Source organism: Rhamphochromis sp. 'chilingali', assembly GCF_963969265.1.
Source record: "Rhamphochromis sp. 'chilingali' genome assembly, chromosome: 22".
Lineage (NCBI taxonomy): Eukaryota > Metazoa > Chordata > Actinopteri > Cichliformes > Cichlidae > Rhamphochromis > Rhamphochromis sp. 'chilingali'.
The window spans coordinates 14,860,698-14,881,784 of NC_137950.1; the positions used below are offsets into that span (position 1 = coordinate 14,860,698).

Genomic DNA, 21,087 nt, shown 5'->3' on the forward strand with positions numbered 1-21,087 from the left:
TTGCTGCACCTGACGCTGTTCTATAAGAATCTTGTCATCTTTGCTAGAAACTGACAGACTGGTTAGTACAACATTTGCAATAATGCGGATGCTGTACCAGTTTGTTAGATGAAGAGAGAGCTGACCACAAAAGCATCTGCATTTTTGATATCAACTATGGCCACAAGCAGTGGGTAGTGACTGAAAGTTTGAGATCCCCGATACATACAGAGAAAAAGAGCTTCCTCTACAGGGTGTCTAGACTCTCCCTTAGAGATATGGTCTCCATATTGAAAGGAGGCCTGAGAATGAGGTTGCATTCTGAATGCCTCCTTGGCAATGTGTTCTGGGCATCTCCTATCAGGAGGATGCCTCAGGATCATGTCCTGTGTCTGATTTCAGTCGTTTAACTACAGTGAACTCGTTTTCATGTTCCAGGAGTAATTTTAAAATTTTATGGACTTGGTGATATGGTGCGTCATCCTGCTGGAAGCAGCCATCAGAAGACAGGTACATTGTCATCATAAACAAATGGACTCAGGTAGATTGCAGCATCAATCAATCAAAGTAACAAAGTGCGAATCCTTCATTACTGTACTCAAGCAGAATTTTCAGGTATCTGTAGTTTCAGTTACTTTTACTCCCTATATTTTAACACAAATGTAGTTTCTACTTCTTACTTTTTCAATCTTGTTGCTTTTGGTTTACCACTCTTTATGGCAGATATTGTTGCTCAAAACTGATTTGAAAATCATTTCAGTTTCAAAAATCAAACTTATTTTTAGGAATGAAGCACTGATGATGGATACACTAATGATGTATTCATCATTAATTATTATTATAGAGAAAAAAGAAGCCAAAAACATTTACGCATTATTTACAACATTGGTTATTAACACAGCTCTACAGGGTAAAAGCGTCAGGAAGTTGTGGTTGTGGTGCTTTTATATCTAGCTGGCATATCTAGGGCTTAGCTTTTGTTTAAGTGGCAGATGTAACTTTGAAAACAGCCCAATAAACATCAGTAATCACACAAACTTTCTGTGCGGTTTCCTGAACAGTGACACTGCTCAGCTGGCTAAAGCTACAGCTGCTGCATTTAACGGGAAGAGAAAAACATGTGAGATAACTTCAGTCAGAGATGGAGAAAGATGTTAGAAAGGAGAGAAATAAGAGGTGTCAGCAGCAGACTATATGATTTGGGCGGGCAACCAACTTTGACGATTAAATTCTGTTCTGTTCAATTCTTTCCATTAAATTTTTTTTAATTGCTTGTATTGCTGTGCTTCTGCTCAGTGTGTTAGTGCACACGTTCATACATGCTATACATAATTACAAATATACTATCTTGGTTCTGGGTCGGTCACCCAGTGTTGCCTTTATTATTATTTAGAATTTCTAATCTCTTGGTTTCTGTGCTCTTCCGGTGATCCGTGTTCCCTCTTTCTCCCCTGTCAGCCATGTCTCCTTGTTTCAGTGTGAAGTCTATGTCTCTGCGCCTGTCTTACGTTTCCTGTTTTACTTTGATAGCCCCCTGTTCTTTGTTAATGTTTTCAGTTTTGCTTCCCCTTGGTCTCGTCATGTTTGATATCTCCAGACCCTACTTTCCTCCTATGTCTTATTCCCATGTTATCCCTCTGTTTAATATTTAAGTTCTGTCTTCCTCTGTGTGTTCGTCTGCATTTCATCTATGTCATTTCTCCATGTTCCTTGTCTCAGGCTTTTCTGTCCCCTGGTCAACACTCCACTGAGGTTTTTGGTTCCTTTGTATTAGTTTCTGTAATTGCCCCCCAGTTTAGGTCTTTGTTTAGTTTAGTTTTGCCATATTCTGCTTCTCTTTGTATCTCACCCACTGTAAATAAAGCTCACTCGCAGTAAAGTCAGTGCCTGCACTTGGGTCCTTCTCTCACCACCCCACACGTCCTTCACCACAGCCGTGACACATACACACATAGTAGACTCTCAGATAAATGTAGCCACATTTATAAATATACAAAAATATAATATCTGTATTAAACTGCAGAAACAAAGCATGAAATGTATAGGAGAGATATTTTCTGTAGCCGGAGATGTCGATCGGTGAACTCACCACACGCGAAGACCTCAACATATTTCTATTTGTTTTACAATGTTCGAGTAGGGTCATGCTTTAAAATAAACTGTGCAAACTGATGAATGACCCCTTATTAGTTTCAAAGAGAGATGAGGGGTACAGTACTTCTCAAAGTCGGCAAAATCTTCTCTGTGATATGTTTACTTACCTTTTTCATTACCAAAATGACTAAGTTCATGTAACCTACACTTCTATAGAATTCAGGCTGTTAAAGAGCAGCTGAGGTGAAGAAGGTCAGTGTAACAAGTAACAGACACACATTTAAATTTAGCTGATGATTCACTCACTTCCACCTTCATGCAAGCTTTATACCGTGTAGGAGTTGAAATATAACATCTGCTTTTATCTTTTTGAATTCATTTGGCTAAATCTACAAAGAGCAGCAGCACAATCAGCTAATCATAGCCTGTAAATACAAGCAAAGAAAATTAATAAACAGAGTAATAAATAAATAAATCTACTGGAGTTCACAAGAGAAATTATCTTGACTTGTTTCTAAGACTATTCTTTTCCCCACACTGCACCACAACGACCAGTCTTAGTGTTCACACCCCTGCTGACCTCAACTCATTTTTCTGTGTTGGTGTGCAGACTACTACTGCAGTGGATAACGAACCACCAAACAGTTCACAGGAGGGAAGTGAAGTCATTTAAAACTTGTTTTGGTAAAAAAAACTGTGATTCTCCAATACTTTGAACACGTTGTCATCTAGATTTTCAAAACTGCGAAAGATGAGTAAACAACTGAATGATAAAAACACAATTCATCCACAAAGTGACCTCTGGTAACAAAAACTACAAAAAAAATAAAATTGTTTGGCTTTCTACTCGCTCTAATTCCATGAATTTCTGACCCTGGTTCACAAGTGACACTGCTGCATGCACCTTTTTCACAGCTTACCAGATGACACACATCAAATTTAGCTCCAACAGTAACCCATCTGTAATGTAGGCAACAGCAAATAGATTTATTTTTAAATTATTGTTATTTTTCTCTGCTTGTGTACACTTATTAGAATTTATCATGAAGAAGAGTCTGTAATTTTATTATTGTAATAAGAGATTCCATTAGAATTGCACAAAAATTGCAAAATGTCCAAGCAATATCCATAGAGTTACTTTATAATTTGTGCTTTGAGTACATTTCATAGTTACTTACTTGTTTTACTTTTGATTGAATAAAAAAACTTTTACGAGAGTTTTTAAACACAAGTATCTGTTCTACGATGACCTGGATGACTGAGAACCTTCACAGACACAAGTATCTGTTGTGTTGCTGAAGTGATGTGTGTACTGATGTGACACCTCTTCTTTAGTATGTAGCATCAGTGTGCATATCAATACTCAGCAACACCAAGGAGCTTGAAAGACCACAGAGTACAACAATTTGTTGTACATGTACAGTGTGACAATAAAGGGTTATTCTATTCTATTCTACTCTATATAGGTGACTGCAAATTTGTTCCTTTATTAACCCTTACGAGACCCTCGTGAAAAAAGGGACCCAAACGGGTCTCGTAAGGGTTAAGAAAAACGTCTTCAGCAGGATGGGTTCAGTATAACAGGCCTTATATGGCTTCTTCATGTCTGTGGTTTAAAAAGAGAACTCAAAGTAGATGTTCTGTTGTGGTACATAATGTGCAAACGCAGCCAAAAGGAAAATCGTGTACTTTACAAATGTTGCCATAGCTCACTCAATGTATTATCCAGTTAAGGATTACAAAACAAGTTATTCAGTAATTCTTTGTGCACCTTAAAATAATTTCTGAACCCTGCCTGGCTGCCACATGACTAACCAGCTAACTCTAGTTTATTTGAAGCTTCATCACATCTTTGCAAACTACAACTGGTTTTCAGGAAGTCACTCCTTTTGCAAGTGTCCACCACTGATAAAAATGTAGCACTTTTGTCAACCCACATCCGAGGTGAAGGTTTCATGTCAGTTTTTTTTTTTAAGTATTCCTCTTTCACTCTGTGTGTGTGTGTGTGTGTGTGTGTGTGTGTGTGTGTGTGTGTGTGTGTGTGTGTGTGTGTGTGTGTGTGTGTGTGTGTGTGTGTGTGTGTGTGTTGTGTTCTTAATGTGATATCTAAGAGATAGAAATGTAATAAAATGCTACGCTCTGTGGTTGATCGAGTTTTAACAATGCAAAGACTCATCATTTAAAAAAAAAGTAAAACAAGGCATAATATAAATTACCCTGAACATTTTAAGCCTGAAGTACGAGGATGATGACTAAAACCTAACATTACAGACAATGCCCGGATTTGAAAGATTTGAAAAAAGATTTGAAAAAAGAAATCATCTGAATCAAAATTCGATTTTTGGCCTTAATCATCTTCCGTAGATACAGACACATGTAGACATGGTAATTTTCCCCTAACTACCCTGACAGTCTCATAGTGAAGGATGGTAGACCTGACTGTTTCCAGTCAGTCAGCTGCAGGGGCTTCTCTGCTTAGTTTGTGCTGAGGATGTTAAGTGAAAAGTGACTGAAGAGAATTCATGTGTTTAAACATATTTGTAAGTTTCTATCATAATATTCAGGAAAAGAGGAGACAAAAAAGTGGGTCTTTATTATGGCAGGTAAAAAGATCTTGAATGCAAATAAATAAAATAGAAAAGGCACTGGAGGAAAAGCAAACTAGGAGGAATGCAGGAATACAGTATGACCCAATAAAAAAACACACGCAAACTGAGGCTTTGAGTACACACAAGAGGTGAGGAGGAACAGTGGAAACAAGACAAGAACTGGGAGGAAGTAAAACTCTACTAAGTATAACAAAACTTCCTGTTTTATTTTGTGAGACAGGGTACTCAGAAAATAAAACAGGAAGTAACAACAGGAAAACACTGAACACGGAGACAAGGACTGAATAAATAAACTATTATTCAAGAAACACTTAAGAGCTAAACTCAAATAGCAACCTACAAAAAGCCTGACAGGAACTTACATACTGAAGTAAACAATCGGTCTAAAGATCATCAAAACAGAAAAAGAAACTGACCACATTTAGAAGTTATACACCACTACAACAAACCCCACAAAACTCAACAAGCCACCAGAGCTTCAGTGTGTGTGGTATGCCAAAAGTAGACAGTAAACATGTCCCTGGAATTATAACCACTTTGTGATTCACAAAACACCATAATTTTATTTAAGTTCCTTTATGTTATAACAGCTAAAAGGGTTCCCTTGCTGTCGTGGTGCCATGGGTCATACCCACCACAACTCGGGACCTTGCTTAGATATTCGCAAGCAGTAGCCAACCTTCTCCAATCTTAACCCAGACTGAAAAACTTAAATCAAATCTCACCTTACCACTACAATGCTTTGGAGGTGACAGTTACTCCTTATTCACATTTACTCATATGTAACAAATTTGCTGTGCGTCTTCTGTTTTACAGACATTCATCAACTCCATTCATCATTTATGGATAATTTATTTTTCTGCTATTTACAACTCAGTCCCTAACTTGTATCGGATGCATAGCCACCTTTAAGTTATCTTCTCTCACACATTAACTTTAATTAGATCACAAAGTGAAGAACCGGGCTGCGAGAGTTGAGTCTCGAGTGTGAAATTTATGGGGGTTTTTTAGGGTTTTTGATCTGCTTTTGTCATCTTTTAAAATCTTTTTTATTGTTAACTTGGTTTCCCTGGGTCTTTTCCCGTGTGTTATTAATAAATTGGTACTGGTTTTATTTTGTTGTATTTATTCGCGACACTTTAAAGGCCGGTCCATGAAAATATTGTCAGAAATAAACCGGTCCATGGTGCAAAAAAGGTTGGGGACCGCTGCTCTACAATATTTTAAGAGTTTATGCTTAATTAATGCTTTATTTCAACATCGTTTCAATACTGCGCTGAATTCCTTACACACATGCATGTGTACGTGTGTGTATGCATGCATGTGTGTGTTTAAACATGTGTGCTATTATTGTAGATAACACATACTTATCTACCTCCACAAACTATTTTTATTTCATAATTCTTGCTCACATCATGCTCTTCTTAGTCAGTAATTGTTATTGTGGGCATTTGATGTAATTCATCATTGCACTGAAATGTGAAAGTGACTGAGATATTAACACTCTTAATAAGCCTCCACATTGATGTATTAACAGAGCTGTTTATAATCCGTTAAAACTGAAGAAACTATATTAGCAATTTCGAAGCACTTTACATTTATAATAATAAAGCTGCATTATTTTTCCTATATATAATATATATAATCCTTATTCTAAAAAGCTAATTATACAAGAATGTGTATGTTCAATACATTATACTGCTGTCATCTTATCATTGTGTTTTTATTCTTTTTAAAAGTGAAATAATATCATATGCAAAAAAAATGGCATATAATTCTGCTCACATACAGTACGGCAAATAATAAACACTGAAGAAAAAAGAAATCTTTTTTTGTTACAAATTCACAACAGAAAGCTGAAAAATTGCACATCTTTTCACCAGTCTGTCATGTGAAGGTGTGTGGCAGGCAGAGAGAGGCTCCAAAATGCAGACACAGACTAACTGAACTCAAACAACTTCACTGCTGAAGCTGGAGAACAAACTCAAAACAACAAGAAAAGCTAACACAACCAAGACAAGAGATTATCACGATAAAACAGGAAACAGACAGAGAGCGAGGGACAGAGAGGGCGAGAGACACCTGACAGACACACAGAGATATGACTGAGGAAACGGACAGCTAAACATAGAGACAAGACAGGCACAAATAACTAACACAGGAGATGCTGGGGAGGACACACAGTGACAGACACAAAAAGGGAACAGACTAAATAAACAAGTAACTAAGAACTAGAAATTCACAAACTAGAAAGCACAAGGAAACTAAATAATATGAAATAAAGACTAAGAAAAATAAATCACCACAATAAAAAGCAAGGTCCAAGAGTCAAAAAACACAAAGACAATGGGCAAACAACCCAGGTAGCATGACCTAAAGCAGCATGAATGAATCAAGTCACCTTCTTCAGTTTAACAAAAATAGCTTTTTTTTTTAGTACTTTTCAGCATATATGTTGATTTTCATACATTTTGCAGTAGTCTACATGATGGCATGGAAGGTTTTTTATTAACTTTACAATATAGAGCACCCTGATCTAAATCGACTGTTGTTGTGACTTGGTGCTACATAAATAAAATTGAATTGAATGGAACCATTAAATACAGTTTACATGATTAACATATAGTGTTTGCATACATTCAAACATGGAAACTTTCACTGAGCCGTAAGATTCTTCAAAAAATATAGGGTCACTTGGAAAAGACACTTCCTACCATAATGCATGGCAGGACTTTGCCAAAAATTCACTCCATCTGCTCAGGTAGGTCACTACATTTAATTATTGTCCATTTTATTTGAGTATCCAAACTTTTTGTCTGCTCAGATGGTTTAATTTCAACAATTATTCGGTCTTGAAGAAGTTATAGGTTATAGGGAATGAGTGATCTTTTGTTTGCTTAAAGCACAGGTGTTGAACTCCAGGCCTTAGGGGCCGGTGTCCTGCATGTTTTTGATGTGTCCTTGGTCCAACACAGCTGATTTAAATGGCTAAATTACCTCTTCAACATGTCTTAAAGTTCTCCACAACCCTGGTAATGAACTAATCATTTGATTCAGGTGTGTTGAAACAGGGTGATATCTAAAACCTGCAGGACACCGGCCCTCGAGGCCTGGAGTTCGACACCCCTGGCTTAAAGAATCAAATGTGGTAGCATGGACACTGCTGCACACCATATTCATTCCTTAAAATATCAGGCAGGTCTTTCATATATACTTAATACAAAAAAGTATGGAAATTTGTGTTTTATCCTCCTAAGACCCAAACTCTTCCACAGCATGCATTTTTAATTTCTCTTTGATATTTGGGCTGATTGGGACCTGATGAAAGTAAAAACAAAGAATTGACAGATTTTTTTTTTTTTACCTAATCTTTGTTTCTAAGAAAAATGAGAGCCATATATGAGGATATTCATATAAAATTTCGATAGAACAGTAGCAGTATAATGTCCTCGTAAGTGCATATCAGTGTTAGGATGCCTGGGTCGTTGACCCAGGGTTTTGAGTTTACTATATTATTTATCATTTCTAGTCTTTGGTTTCTTTGTTAGAGTTCTTTTTTATGGTTTATGTCTCTGTGTAATCCTTAGCTGCTGTCTCCCCTGTCTGCTATATCCCCGTGTCCAGTCAGTGTCTGTGTCTGCCCTGGTCCCATGTCTCTGTTCCCTCTGTTGTAGTGCCTGCCTGTGAGTCTGCGTCTGTAAGTTCAGTCTGTGTTATGTTTCCTGTTTTATTTTGAAGGTCCATGTCTTATGTTAATGTATCTGGTTTTGCTTCCCCTGTTTCGTTAGGCCTGATTTGCCCCAGCTGTGTTTCCCTCCTGTTACTCCTATTCCCTGATTGCTCCCTCTATGTACACTGAACAAAAATATAAACGCAACACTTTTGTTTTTGCTCCCATTCCCCATGGGATGGACGTAGAGACCTAAAATTCATTCCAGATACACAATATAACCATCCCTCCCAAACAGTGGTCACAAATCAGTCCAAATGTGTGGTAGTGGGCACATCTGCTATATTGAGATAATCCATCCCACCTCACAGGTGTGCCACATCAGGATGCTGATCTGACATCATGAGTAGTGCACAGGTGTACCTCAGACTGCCCACAACAAAAGGCCACCCTGGAATGTGCAGTTTTGTCTCACAGCAAAATGCCACAGATGCCACAAGCAATGAGGGAGCATGCAATTGGCATGCTGACAGCAGGAATGTCAACCAGATCTGTCGCCCGTGCATTGAATGTTCATTTCTCAACCATAAGCCGTCTCCACAGGCGTTTCAGAGAATATGGCAGCACATCCAACCGGCCTCACAACCGCAGACCTCGTGTAACCACACCAGCCCAGGACCTCCACATCCAGCAGGTTCACCTCCAAGATCGTCTGAGACCAGCCACCCAGACAGCTGCTGGAACAATTGGTTTGCACAACCAAACAATTTCTGCACAAACTGTCAGAAACCGTCTCAGGGACGCTCAACTGCATGCCCGTCGTCCTCATCGGGGTCTTGACCTGACTCCAGCTCGTCGCCGTAACAGACTTGTGTGGGCAAATGCTCACATTCGATGGCGTCTGGCACGTTGGAGAGGTGTGCACTTCACGGATGAATCATGGTTCACATTGTTCAGGGCAGATGGCAGCTGAGAATGTCCCAGTTCTTGCATGGCCAGCATACTCACCGGACATGTCACCCATTGAGCATGTTCGGGATGTGCTTGACCGGCGTATACGACAGCGTGTACCAGTTCCCACGAATATCCAACAACCTCGCACAGCCATTGAAGTGGAGCGGACCAACATTCCACAGGCCACAATTGACAATCTGATAGACTCCATGCGATGATGTGTTGCACTGCATGAGGCAAATGGTGGTCACACCAGATACTGACCGGTTCTGGGTCCCCAGACCCCCAATAGCGCAAAAAACTGCACATTCCAGGGTGGCCTTTTGTTGTGGGCAGTCTGAGGTACACCTGTGCACTACTCATGATGTCAGATCAGCATCCTGATGTGGCACACCTGTGACGTGGGATGGATTATCTCAATATAGCAGATGTGCCCACTACCACACATTTGGACTGATTTGTGACCACTGTTTGGGAGGGATGGTTATATTGTGTATCTGGAATGAATTTTAGGTCTCTATGTCCATCCCATGGGGAATGGGAGCAGTAACAAAGGTGTTGCGTTTATATTTTTGTTGAGTGTATTTAAGCCCTGTGTTTCAGTTTGTCGGTGTTGTGATCTACCCTTATTTTGCTGTGTGTTCTGTCTGTGTAAAGTTTACCTTGGAGTCTCAAGGTAGGCTACTACATCCTTTCCGCTCCCAAATGTTGAAAGTACCCACTCTGTAGAGGCGAGGATTGTCTTCTTGAGGCTAGAGTTTGGTCCAGTCTTTGGAGATATGGGACTGCCACTGGTTGCAGAATCTCATCTTGATATTTCTCTGCACTGAAATGGCTTCCAGTGATGACAAGCACTGCTTTTTCCAGTGAGGGAGATGCTTCACCACGCTATCACACTGCCTCCACCAGCAATCAGCACAGAGTTCTCATAGCGTTGTCAAAATCTTTTCCATACTTTGATCCTAAGATCCAACTGGTGTAGGCAGAATTTGGACTCATTGCTGAAAACTACGTCCCTCCACGTTTTGATTCTAGTGCACATGTTGCAGATACCAGTGCAAACAGGGCTGATAGTTAAGTGCAGGCATGGTAGGCTTCCTGGTAGCCCCATGAGACTAGCTGTGTGCAATCCCTTCCAGATTGTCTGTGTCGGGAGCCATTGACCATGCTGTCCTGCAAACCTTGAGTGCAGAGGTGTAGATGACTGTCTACAGTTCCTAAGTGCTGGCAAGGCGAGAAAACTGTCTTCTTGTGATGTTTTCTTCTTTGCAGCCAGTCTCTGACATCCCCCACTATACGGAACTTGGCCTTAGAATTGGAGATGGTACTGGGGCTCACTCAAAATATTGATGTAGCTTAGTTATGCGGAAAACTAGTTTGAGGTTGCCCTAAAGCACTAAAGCTCTATCCAGATCAGTCAAATGTGGCCTGCTTGGAGCAGACACCAGCAGACCGTTCCAGCTATAAAAATGCTTTCCCACACTATAAGATTTTTTTTAACAAGAACTGTTACAACAAAGGGATAATCAACCAAACACAAATTTCCTTACTTGTTTAATGTTTGTTTTAACTTTACAGTAAATCTACAACAACAAATATGAGCTTTGTTATTCTGTTTGGGATTCATTTCCATCAGTTCCCGGTTCCAGATCGGTCTCTGCATTTTCATTCATCATCTGTGAATATTTACTCTTGAAAAACCCAGCCTAGGAGTGCAAGGGGAAAAAATGAAAGTGCAGAGATTATTCATTAGACTTACATTCAAAATTAAAGCAAATAACTACATGAGTAAATATAAACTCTTGAACTTTGTTTAAAAAATTAGACATACTCTCTAAAAACCTTTCACAGCTGTGTGATGAGTTGAAAAAGTGTAAGAAGAGTCTTTCACCTTATACAGGCCAGCAGTGAGTAAAGCCAGAAAAGCCAACCCTCCCAGGGATCCTCCTATAATCTCTTTGGTGAAATTTGTCTGAGGATACACTTCTACCTCGACTATAATCTGAGAGATAAGGTAACAGAATGTGGATGATATTCAAGCTCTTGTGTAACTCAAACAAGAGAAAGTAATGCTAAATCACCTTGCGAACAGGAGGATTGTTGTTAGACACTGTTGAAAAGTAGATGTACTGGCTTTGGTCATAATCCACAGTGGCTGTACTGGTCAAGAGGAATTTGGCAGATTGAAGTCCAATCTTAGAAAAAATGAAATGAGTTAAGCCTAAATTAGGTATTATTTGATTTAACTGTAAAATGGTTATATCTGAAGATTTAACCAAAGTACTCATACATACTCAGGAAAAGTATTAATGAAACAATTTTAAAAAACTATTCTTTAATTACCTGCTCTATCCATCCTGAACTGAGATTGGCAGAGATTTCGTATGTCCTACTCTGCAGTCTTCCCATGAAGGTGTTGCACTTGAACACTCTGCACATGGCTACAGAGCAGTCCTGTGGGTGATTTAAAGAAGACTGAATGAAACAAATCTTGTATTCAGTACAATGTTGTGTTTTGAATCAGTACCATGGTTCAGTTTTAACAGGTAGGTAGCAAAAGTACAGACGGATACTTACCACCACTTTATCCTTTTGTATCTGTGGAACAAAATCTTTGACACTTGGTTCTTCATCATTTTCTGTCTGACAGTCTACAATCTGAAATACATTTAAAATAATGTCAGGGTGATTGGTCCTGTTTTTACCTCATTCACCCATCACACAGCTAAATCTGACCCATTTTTAGATCTTCTCACACATATATTACCTGTAGGCTGCTCAATACCCAAATCTCTTTTTCACCAAGCTTCACTGGAACCTTGATCACCACAGTGAAATTAAACGCTCTGATATCATTTGTTACCTAAAACATGGGGAGTAAAGAAAAAGCAGTCAAACACTATTATGGTTAAGTCTAATTCACACAGTCATATTTATTATATTTTATTACATTTTACCTTGATTAATTGTTGGACTGGTATCTGCAAATTATTCATCCCAAAAGTGAAATTGCTGTAACTGAAGGAGCTAAACAGATATATTTTAAACATTAAATACATACTGTGTAAAACAAAATGTGTAATTCATCTTATAACGAACAGAACAACACATACTTTTCAAATGTCATGAAAATGCTGTATTTCACATCAATCCATTTATTTTTGTAGATTTCACTGGTTGTAGCGTTCTCCTGATTTCCACTGAAAGAAAGAAGTGAAATGATTTGTACTGTGTCTGTGGGGTTATTGCTTAAATGAGAAGGACCTCTACTAAATGAACAGTACCTGGTGGCATTAGCAGTGATAAAGATCTTCCTCTCTAGTTGAGCGTTTGTTTCGATACCATATGAGACAATGAAGAAAGCCTTGATTGAATTGAAGAAGAGAGAGTGATTGCTCATTTTGTTAAACTGTGTAGAAGTTAACAGACAAATCATACCACAATAACAAACCTTAGTTCTGCTCTTGAAAATTGGCTTGTCAATAGTACAGTCTGTCCTTCCACGGGATAAACCATCTTCACTGTCCAAGGAATTGCACTCAATTCTTCCCTTTATTAGAAAATAAAATGACTGCTGGATGCACTGGGAGAGCAGCAAATCAATGATGAACTTGATCCTGACACATTACCTGCTGAATGGTGAACTTCCTGTAAGAGAGTCCAGCTGGATACGTGAGAATAACACGGCTGTTGTAGGAGTTTTCCCCTCTGTTCTCCACTGAGACTGTGACATTCAAAAGCTCATCAATGCCCACTTTAACCTCTAAGGATCTGACAGAGGACAAGAATAAAGGAAGAATAAAGCAAGACTGCACTGTGATGCTGAAGTTGTAGGAGGCTAAATATAGTATAGCTTTGTGTTGAATACTAACATATTAATATTCAAATCCAAATCCAATTTATTTATATAGCACATTTAAAAACGAAAGGTTTGCCCAAAGTGCTGTACAAAAACACAGTGTAAAACACAAGATAAAACCACTGACACTTACATAAAACATAATAAAACACAAACTATCAATGTCAACACAACGCATACAAATATCAACTCACGCCAGTCTGAACGCTATCGAAAAAAGGTGTGTTTTCAAAAGCGCTTTAAAAACAGGAAACAAAAATGCCTGTCTAATATTTAAAGGCAGCGTATTCCAAAGTTTTGGGGCCATAATTGAAAAGGCTCGCTTTCCTCTGCATTTGAGCCTTGATTTTGGGACAACCAACAGCAGCTGGTCAGCTGATCTGAGGGTCCGTGAAAGAATATACGGCTGAAGTAACTCTGAAAGGTATGGGGGAGCAAGACCATTAAGGCATTTATAAACCAGTGTTAGGACTTTGAAATTAATTCTGTGATGAACAGGAAGTCAGTGAAGAGAAGACAGGATAGGTGTTACATGATCATGCCTGTGGGTACCAGTTAAGAGGTGGGCAGCAGCATTTTGAACGAGCTGAAGACGAGCAAGAGACCCTTGGCTGACTCCAACATAAAGTGCATTGCAATAGTCAAGCTGTGTTGAAATAAAGGCATGTATTACCTTCTCCGTGTCACGTCTTGACAAAACTGGCTTCAGCTTTGCTATTTGCCTCAGCTGGAAAAAGCTTTTTTGCAACACTGAATTAATATGTTTGTTCAATTTAAAATCTGAGTCCATAATGACTCCCAAGTTTGTCACATGCTGCTTGATATAAGACCCTAGCCAACCATAATTTACAAGCGGGTTGCATGAAATATTATTAGGTCTAAATACAATCACCTCCGTTTTACTCTCATTGAAACTCAAAAAGTTCAGAGCCATCCAAGCTTTGACATCTTCAAGGCAGTTTAAAAGGATTTGGATGGAGCCTGGGCGATTTGGTGCTAAAGGCAAATAAATTTGGCAGTCGTCTGCGTAACAGTGAAAGGATATTTCATGTTTTCTATAAATAGACCCCAAAGGGAGCAGGTATGATGAAAAAAGAAGAGGGCCAAGGATTGAGCCCTGGGGCACCCCACAAGAAAGGGGGGCTGAGGTGGACTCAAAATTTTCAACTTTAACACTTTTCAACTTTTAGTGGGGCCATAATGTTTAGGGTTTCAGTACAGGTTTCTTGGAACTGCAATAGCAGCTCATCCAGACTAAGTCCTAAACTAATTTCAGGGTCAATAAAAGCATTTTTTTCTATAAAAGTTGAGGAGAAGAGCGCAGCAGTGGAAGAATTAAAGATTCGGCAGCGCCTGGGTGGAGCGCGAGCTTTAAACTCATGCACAAGAGAAATGTCAAATAAAACAGGTTTGTGATCAGAAAACACAGAATCCCCAATTTCCAAATTAAAAACAGATAAACCACACGATAACACCAGGTCAAGAGTGTGCCCCTGCTGGTGTGTAGGGCCTTGTACGGACTGTACAAAGTTAAAAGACTGAATAGGATTTAAAAACTCCTGAGCAAGCAGACCATCAGAGCAACAGACATGAATATTAAAATCACCAACTATTAAAATCCGATCATATTTAGGCACAATGTCAGCCAAGAAACATGAAAAGTCATTTAAAAAGTCTTTGTTAAACTTCGGTGGTCGGTAGATTACCACACACACAACCGGTTGAAGACGTCCCAGTTCAAACATCAACAGTTCAAAACTGGAGGGGGGAACCGGTACATGGAGTTGCTTGCAATTAAAGTTATTTTTAAAAACTGTCAATATTCCTCCTCCTCTGCCCGATATCCTTGGAGCATTTAAAAATGAGCAGTCGGAGGGCAATAGTTCAGAAATGAAGCTAGACTCACCAATTTTCATCCCTGTCTCAGTCACAAAAAGGAGATTCAAATCATTTGAAGAAAAGAAATCGTTTATGACAAACGTTTTACTTGCTATGGACCGGGCATTTATTAAAGCCATCCTCATTGGAACTGGAGTCTGGGAAGAAGTTGTCTGTGAAGCCCAAGTTAATGACCGCAAATTCACAAAGTTTATTCCACGACGCCCAAGACGTATAAAACATTGGCGAGCAGGCTCACGTGCACCCAAGCTTACGACAGGAACCAGACAAGGGGCAACATGCTCCAGGAGACGCCTTGAGATGTGATGGAACAGACTATAATCCACTGGAGCAGCCGCTAAAGAAAAAGCAAGGCAGGCTTTAAGCTTCACTAGCCGACCGGCACATTTACGATGCGTCGGAGCAGGAGGAAGTGCTCCACGTAGCAGGTAAGCAGGAACATCAGCCAGGGATGGTGGATACCCTGTTGTTTGTCCTTGCTGATTAGTCAGAAAACATTGAAGATCAAAAAGTTTTTGGCGTTCATATACCAGTTGCGAGTTGATTTGGGTGGCACAAATTGTACAAAACAAAATTGACAGAGACAGACGGCAAGCCACACACACCGGCGCCATCATGCATCAATATTGGCAGTCAGGAAGCTCCCTATATTATTTTAATTTGCTGTCATTTGCTGGTGATCATAAAACACAAAAAATAACTGATGATGCATTATGAAAAAAGGTATTACCGTTAGGGCTGGGTATCGTCACTGATTACTAGAATCGATTCGATTCCGATTCACAAGGTCCCGAATCGATTTGATCCATGATTCGATTCAATTAAATTTGAATATGGGAAATTTTGCCTCAGACAGTCAGAAATATTATAATTCAGATCAGAACATTTACATATTTTTGTATCTATAATAAGAAAGCTGACACTCGCAAGACTTTATCAAAGGTGTGAGCATCACAGCAGATGCCTTTGTGTCAAAGTAGCTGAAGATAAAACACAGAAAAACATGAAGGTGATTTTCCTGGCCTGGGATTTTATACAAATATTCTGCAGTACATCAAAAACGAAAGAAAACCATGAATCAACATATGAACATTACCTCTGAAGTTACAGCGGTTTTATTAGAGACACTGCTGAGCGTTTTCCATTTTGCATAATTGTAAAAGTTTAAATTTGTTCAGTAGCCTGTTGAACGGCAGAAATTAGGTTTTCTTTTCGGAAGTAACTAAAAGGAACAAAAACAGTGGCCGACAGCGCTGTAAACAACGGTAGACTTGTGCGTAACAAGCAAGCGAATAATGCAGAAAACAGAGATTTAGATGGGAAACTGTTCTTGGAGTACAGAGAGAGGGGGGGGGGGGGGGGGGGGGGAGTGAGAGAGCTGTGCATGAAGTGTGATTTTATCGTGGTGGAAGCAAAACAGCAAAAGTAAGAGTGAATTCATGACGATGTTTATGTGAAGTGTAGTTTGGATCTTCTTTCTCTGCTGGTTCAGTCAATATTGTTTGGTGAGTGATTAAACCTGCAGCTTCAGAATCAGCGCAAAAAGGGCGTAAACAAAAAAGCGCGGACCTGCCGACGGATCAGAATTGGTGAGCTGTCGGCTTTCAGCCCCGACCCTGCCCATGCCGTTGGGTGAGAAAAGCGACATCTCGCTGCTTTTGATCTGTCGGCGGGTCCGCGCTTTGTGTTTACGTCTTTGTGCAGAATCCATGTACCTGCTCTCATTTACTGTTTAGCTGTTTGGTGGTTGTCGAAATTTTGTGAGGTTTAACCTGAGATTCTGGCGTTTTGGGCAAAATAAATTTATATAAAAAAATCGATTCAGGATTTTAATGAATCGATATCACATTATCAAAGCCAGAATCGATTTTAAATCGATAAATCGATTATCAAAACCCCTAATTACCATCCATTGATTTTCGGACTCTTATCCAGGTGTGGATCATGGAGGCCTCTGTCTAGGCAGAAATGCCCTGAGTTCTTTCTCGCAGCCAGCTCCTTTAGCTCATCCAGTCATCAAAGCATTCCCAGGTCAAATAAGCGCTCTCTAGTAATCTCTAGTAATCAGAATGGATGTCTCTAGGTGTCTTAGTCAGATGCTGACCCACCTCAACTGGTTCATTTCAGTAGAGAGGAGTAGCAGCTCTACTCTGATATCCTCTCAAATGACTCTGCAGAAGTCATTCTCTTTTGGAGAAAGCTCATTTCTGCCGTATTCTTTTGGGCAATTCCCAGACCTCACAGCCATAGGTGATGGGTGGGAAATAGATTTTTTTTGCTACAACAGACCAGTACAGCATCCACATCACTGCAGTTGCCATGTCAATCCGCCTGTCAATATCCCTCTCCACTCTCCTATTACTTGCCCCTAACACAAAGTGAGCACACCCCCACTGTTTCAGCTGAGGCCTATGGTCTCAGACTTCTGATGTTGATTCTCATTTCATCTACTTCACACTCAACTGCAAACCACCATAGTGTACACTGGAGGTCATCACCTGATGAGGTCATAAAAGTTGTGAACAGAATTGGTAGCAAAGGACAGTCCTAGAAGAGCTCAATGCTCACCAGGAAACGGTCTGGCATACTACTCTTATGGTTGTGCAGGGACTGAATGGCCCGTAACAGTAGCAGCCAAACCAAACCCCCATAAGATTCCCCAAGGGATACGCATCAATGCCTTCTCCAATAGTTCTCCAAAGCATATGTAGACAGGTTGGACCCATTGGTCCCATTACACTTTCACACAACCTCACTTGGGTCAAGAGCTGGTCCGGTGTTCCATGATTATGAGAACAACTGCATTTTTTTTCCTGGATCCACAGTTCAACTAATAGATGAGCTCTACTTTCCACCTTCGTGGAGGAGGGATGAAGAGTGTGGTCCCTTGGAGCATACCCTTCAGCATTAGTTGGTTAGTCCCCAGGAGAGGCATCTTGAACCACCCCATACAGGGACTTCAAGAAAGCTGGGTACACTGACAGTCAGATGTGTTTTCAAACCCAATGGCGTAGGAAAGCAACCCTCTAATCTAGCTGGGAAAACCAAACCACGGTCATACAAGTATACCCAGCCTTGCTCGTTGCCTTTCACTGATTTCTTGTTTCTTTAATAACTGTCAATAAACCAACATCTCAATGATTTGAGCTATGTTTCTGTCTGTCATGGTTTGTGGGAGCATTGTGCTGGATGTTTCTGGATGGCTCTTCGGTTACACCCTTGGGCGGGGCCACCAGCATCGCACTTGAATTCCATCCACAGGCAATCACAGGAGGACTACATCAACCAGTACGGCCTGCTGCTCCGTTCAGCCACTCTCAGTGGTCCTACCTGCCTGCCCTGCACACTGGATAACAGTCTCTGTAACTTCATCCCTCTAGATTCTCTCACAAACGTTTTCCCCCTTCGAGCTCCGCGGTCTGGCTCTGACAGTAAGCACGCAGCATCATTATCCTGCTTTGCTGTCTCTCCTCTGCTTCCCTGCAGCTAAGTAATTGTTTCCTCTTCTGTTTCAGGTTTCCCACGGTCCCAATCACAGCTTCTCTCCCCACTCACCTCCATATTTGCTCCTGTTTCCTCAGGCCTGAGTTTAACTTTCACTTTCAGAGTTTGCTATTGTTTTCTCACAAAAGAAATAAAATGTATATAGTTCGCTGCTAAATTTGTGTTGAGTCTGCTTCTAGGTCCAGTATTCATGACAGTGTCTAAGGTTTAGTGAACCTCAATGCCTTCAAGCTAAACAAAGTTTTGTAATTCTGCCTCACCTGGTGAAGTTGAAATCCACTTTCAGGTTATCAACACATTTGTTGTCAGTTCCACAGTTGATCTCAAACCCTAACTGTGGAAGAGAGTGTGATGTCAAAAACATTTATATTACACATTATTCACAGAATAAATGTAAACGTTTTACAGATGAATCCAACAAACAATTTGTGTGTTCTACCCAATGCCGGGTGTAAGATAAAGTAAAAAGTAGCCTTATATTTTTCAGTAATGCAGTAATGTAATGTGTTACGGTACTGAATTCAGTAATTAAACTTCAATTACAATTATATTGTTACTAGTGTTGCAAAGTTTTCTTTAGTTATCTGCTGGTTGGTTGGACAGAAAATATCAAAGAAAATTGGTTTTCTTCCTGCGCACTTGTGCTAAAATTAGCTCATTTCACTTTGTGTGCGGGAGGAGCGAAATAGTTGAGTGATCTACAGTAGAAAGAGAGGAGAGGAGAGAAGACTGCAATGGTAAAATGCAAACTGCATCCAGGACAGAAACAGCAGCTGTTTGCACAGCTAACACTAATTGGATTATTGGAAGCATCTTCGCAGACAGCATGCTAGCAAAAAAAACTAGCCAACAGAGGAACGTTAAAGCTGAGCATAGCCCAATCAGGTAAGAAAGGAAGTGATTAGCAGTCGAGCTTGAAGCCTCCATTTCTATCCATTAATGTTTATAAAGGAGAATCAATGTTGCAACCATTTCAAAATCTCTTGTGTTTATATGTAAACACTAAAGGAAAGATCATATGTGTTTTCTCATTGGGATAGGGATTGCATTGGCGTGTCAGACTGTAGCCTAAGATTTATATTATTTACTTATAATTATGAGACAATGCATTTTGGGTCATTTCATGGAGTAACAAGAAAATAATGTAATGATCAGTGTAATAAACTACTTTAGTAATTTTGTAGCATATTGGATTACTAACGATTAATTTCTAATATGCAACTTTTTTTGAGTAATGACCCCAAATATGTAGCTGTGCCTGCTGTTGGTACTGGGAATAAAGTTCCTAATAATATTCTGGAAAGCAGCTTGCATTTATTGCAGTGGGATTCCACTGCAGGGATGTTGATGCATGTACTTCCAGTACTTCAATTGAATCTCTCCAGAAGGTATTCTTCAAGTGTATGCCAATAAAAAACACAATTGAGGAAAATAATTTTATAAAGACTGCCCTCAGATATCTGGTTAATAAAGTACCTATAAAGATTACTTACAGGATGAATGGTTGCTGTTTGAGCCTGCTGGGCAAGGCTTGGTCTGAGATTTGTGTTTGAGGGCAAACCATCAAACTTGAATTTGAGCTCATTGGAAAGTGAATTGAGAGCATCTTCTGGACAAGCCTGCAAGAAGAGATGAGTGCTGAGTTTAGATTCAGTGTTGGATGACTCTTAAAAACAAAATGGAAATCAAAATATATTGTTACACCAAGGTGAACTTTCTCTGATGTTGTTATTTGGTTTTACCTCAACAAGGAACTTCACAGTTGAGCATTTTTTTCTTATTAAGTCCACAGTAAGTGATCCTGACTGCTCTCGTTTCCCACCAACATATGCCCGGTTGCTTGGAGGTTTGCGAGTGGCATCCAGTGTTAAAGTGTAATTAATCCTTGCTTGAGCTGGAATAAATCAGTGTTTGATTTCAATGCTGCAATTTACATACATTTAGAAAACATTAAATTGCTGGGCAGTGGCTTTGTAGTTCAGAAAAACCAAGAATGATGAACCTGTGTTGACTGTAGACACTCTGCTCATGGTAAAGCAAATTTCAGCTGTGTTCTGCAGTGGTTTTGAGCAGTCTACATTCTGAGTAGGGATTTGGATTGGGCTGAATGACACCTCAGCTTCAACCATTACTATGGGTCTTGATCTAGAAAGTAGGAAAACACATGTGAACAAGATTTGACTTTTTGTTCTGACCTGAATTAGTAACAAGACTTCAATCTAATCTTTCCTTTGCCCTAACATTTCATTTGAACAACTACAGCTCAAACATTTTGAGACATTTAACACCTAATAGTCCTGAAATCTTTTAAATGATAGATGATAATAATGAATTGGATTTATATAGCGCTTTTCAAGGCACCCAAAGCGCTTTACAATGCCACTATTCATTCACACACTGGTGGAGGCAAGCTACAGTTGTAGCCACAGCTGCCCTGGGGCAGACGGACAGAAGCGAGGCTGCCATATCGCGCCATCGGCCCCTCTGGCCAACACCAGTAGGTGGTACGGTAAAGTGTC

At 39.8% G+C, this 21,087-nt stretch overlaps 1 protein-coding gene across 2 annotated transcripts in view; it reads right to left on the reverse strand.

Annotated features, from left to right (window-relative positions):
• Positions 1-10,850: 10,850 nt before the first annotated feature.
• Positions 10,851-21,087, reverse strand: part of LOC308390945 (integrin alpha-M-like) — a 35,283-nt gene continuing 25,046 nt past the window's right edge. For both annotated transcript variants that reach the window (XM_080873318.1, XM_080873319.1), the window contains 15 exons: positions 20,571-20,713; positions 20,311-20,462; positions 20,062-20,187; positions 18,829-18,902; positions 12,936-13,077; positions 12,758-12,856; positions 12,591-12,670; positions 12,420-12,506; positions 12,264-12,333; positions 12,074-12,169; positions 11,884-11,964; positions 11,650-11,760; positions 11,388-11,501; positions 11,198-11,308; positions 10,851-11,012 (listed from right to left, as the gene is read on the reverse strand). In XM_080873318.1, the coding sequence (XP_080729444.1) occupies positions 10,914-11,012; positions 11,198-11,308; positions 11,388-11,501; positions 11,650-11,760; positions 11,884-11,964; positions 12,074-12,169; positions 12,264-12,333; positions 12,420-12,506; positions 12,591-12,670; positions 12,758-12,856; positions 12,936-13,077; positions 18,829-18,902; positions 20,062-20,187; positions 20,311-20,462; positions 20,571-20,713 (1,585 nt within the window). In that variant the 3' untranslated portion in view covers positions 10,851-10,913. The remainder of the gene's footprint in view (positions 11,013-11,197; positions 11,309-11,387; positions 11,502-11,649; positions 11,761-11,883; positions 11,965-12,073; positions 12,170-12,263; positions 12,334-12,419; positions 12,507-12,590; positions 12,671-12,757; positions 12,857-12,935; positions 13,078-18,828; positions 18,903-20,061; positions 20,188-20,310; positions 20,463-20,570; positions 20,714-21,087) is intronic.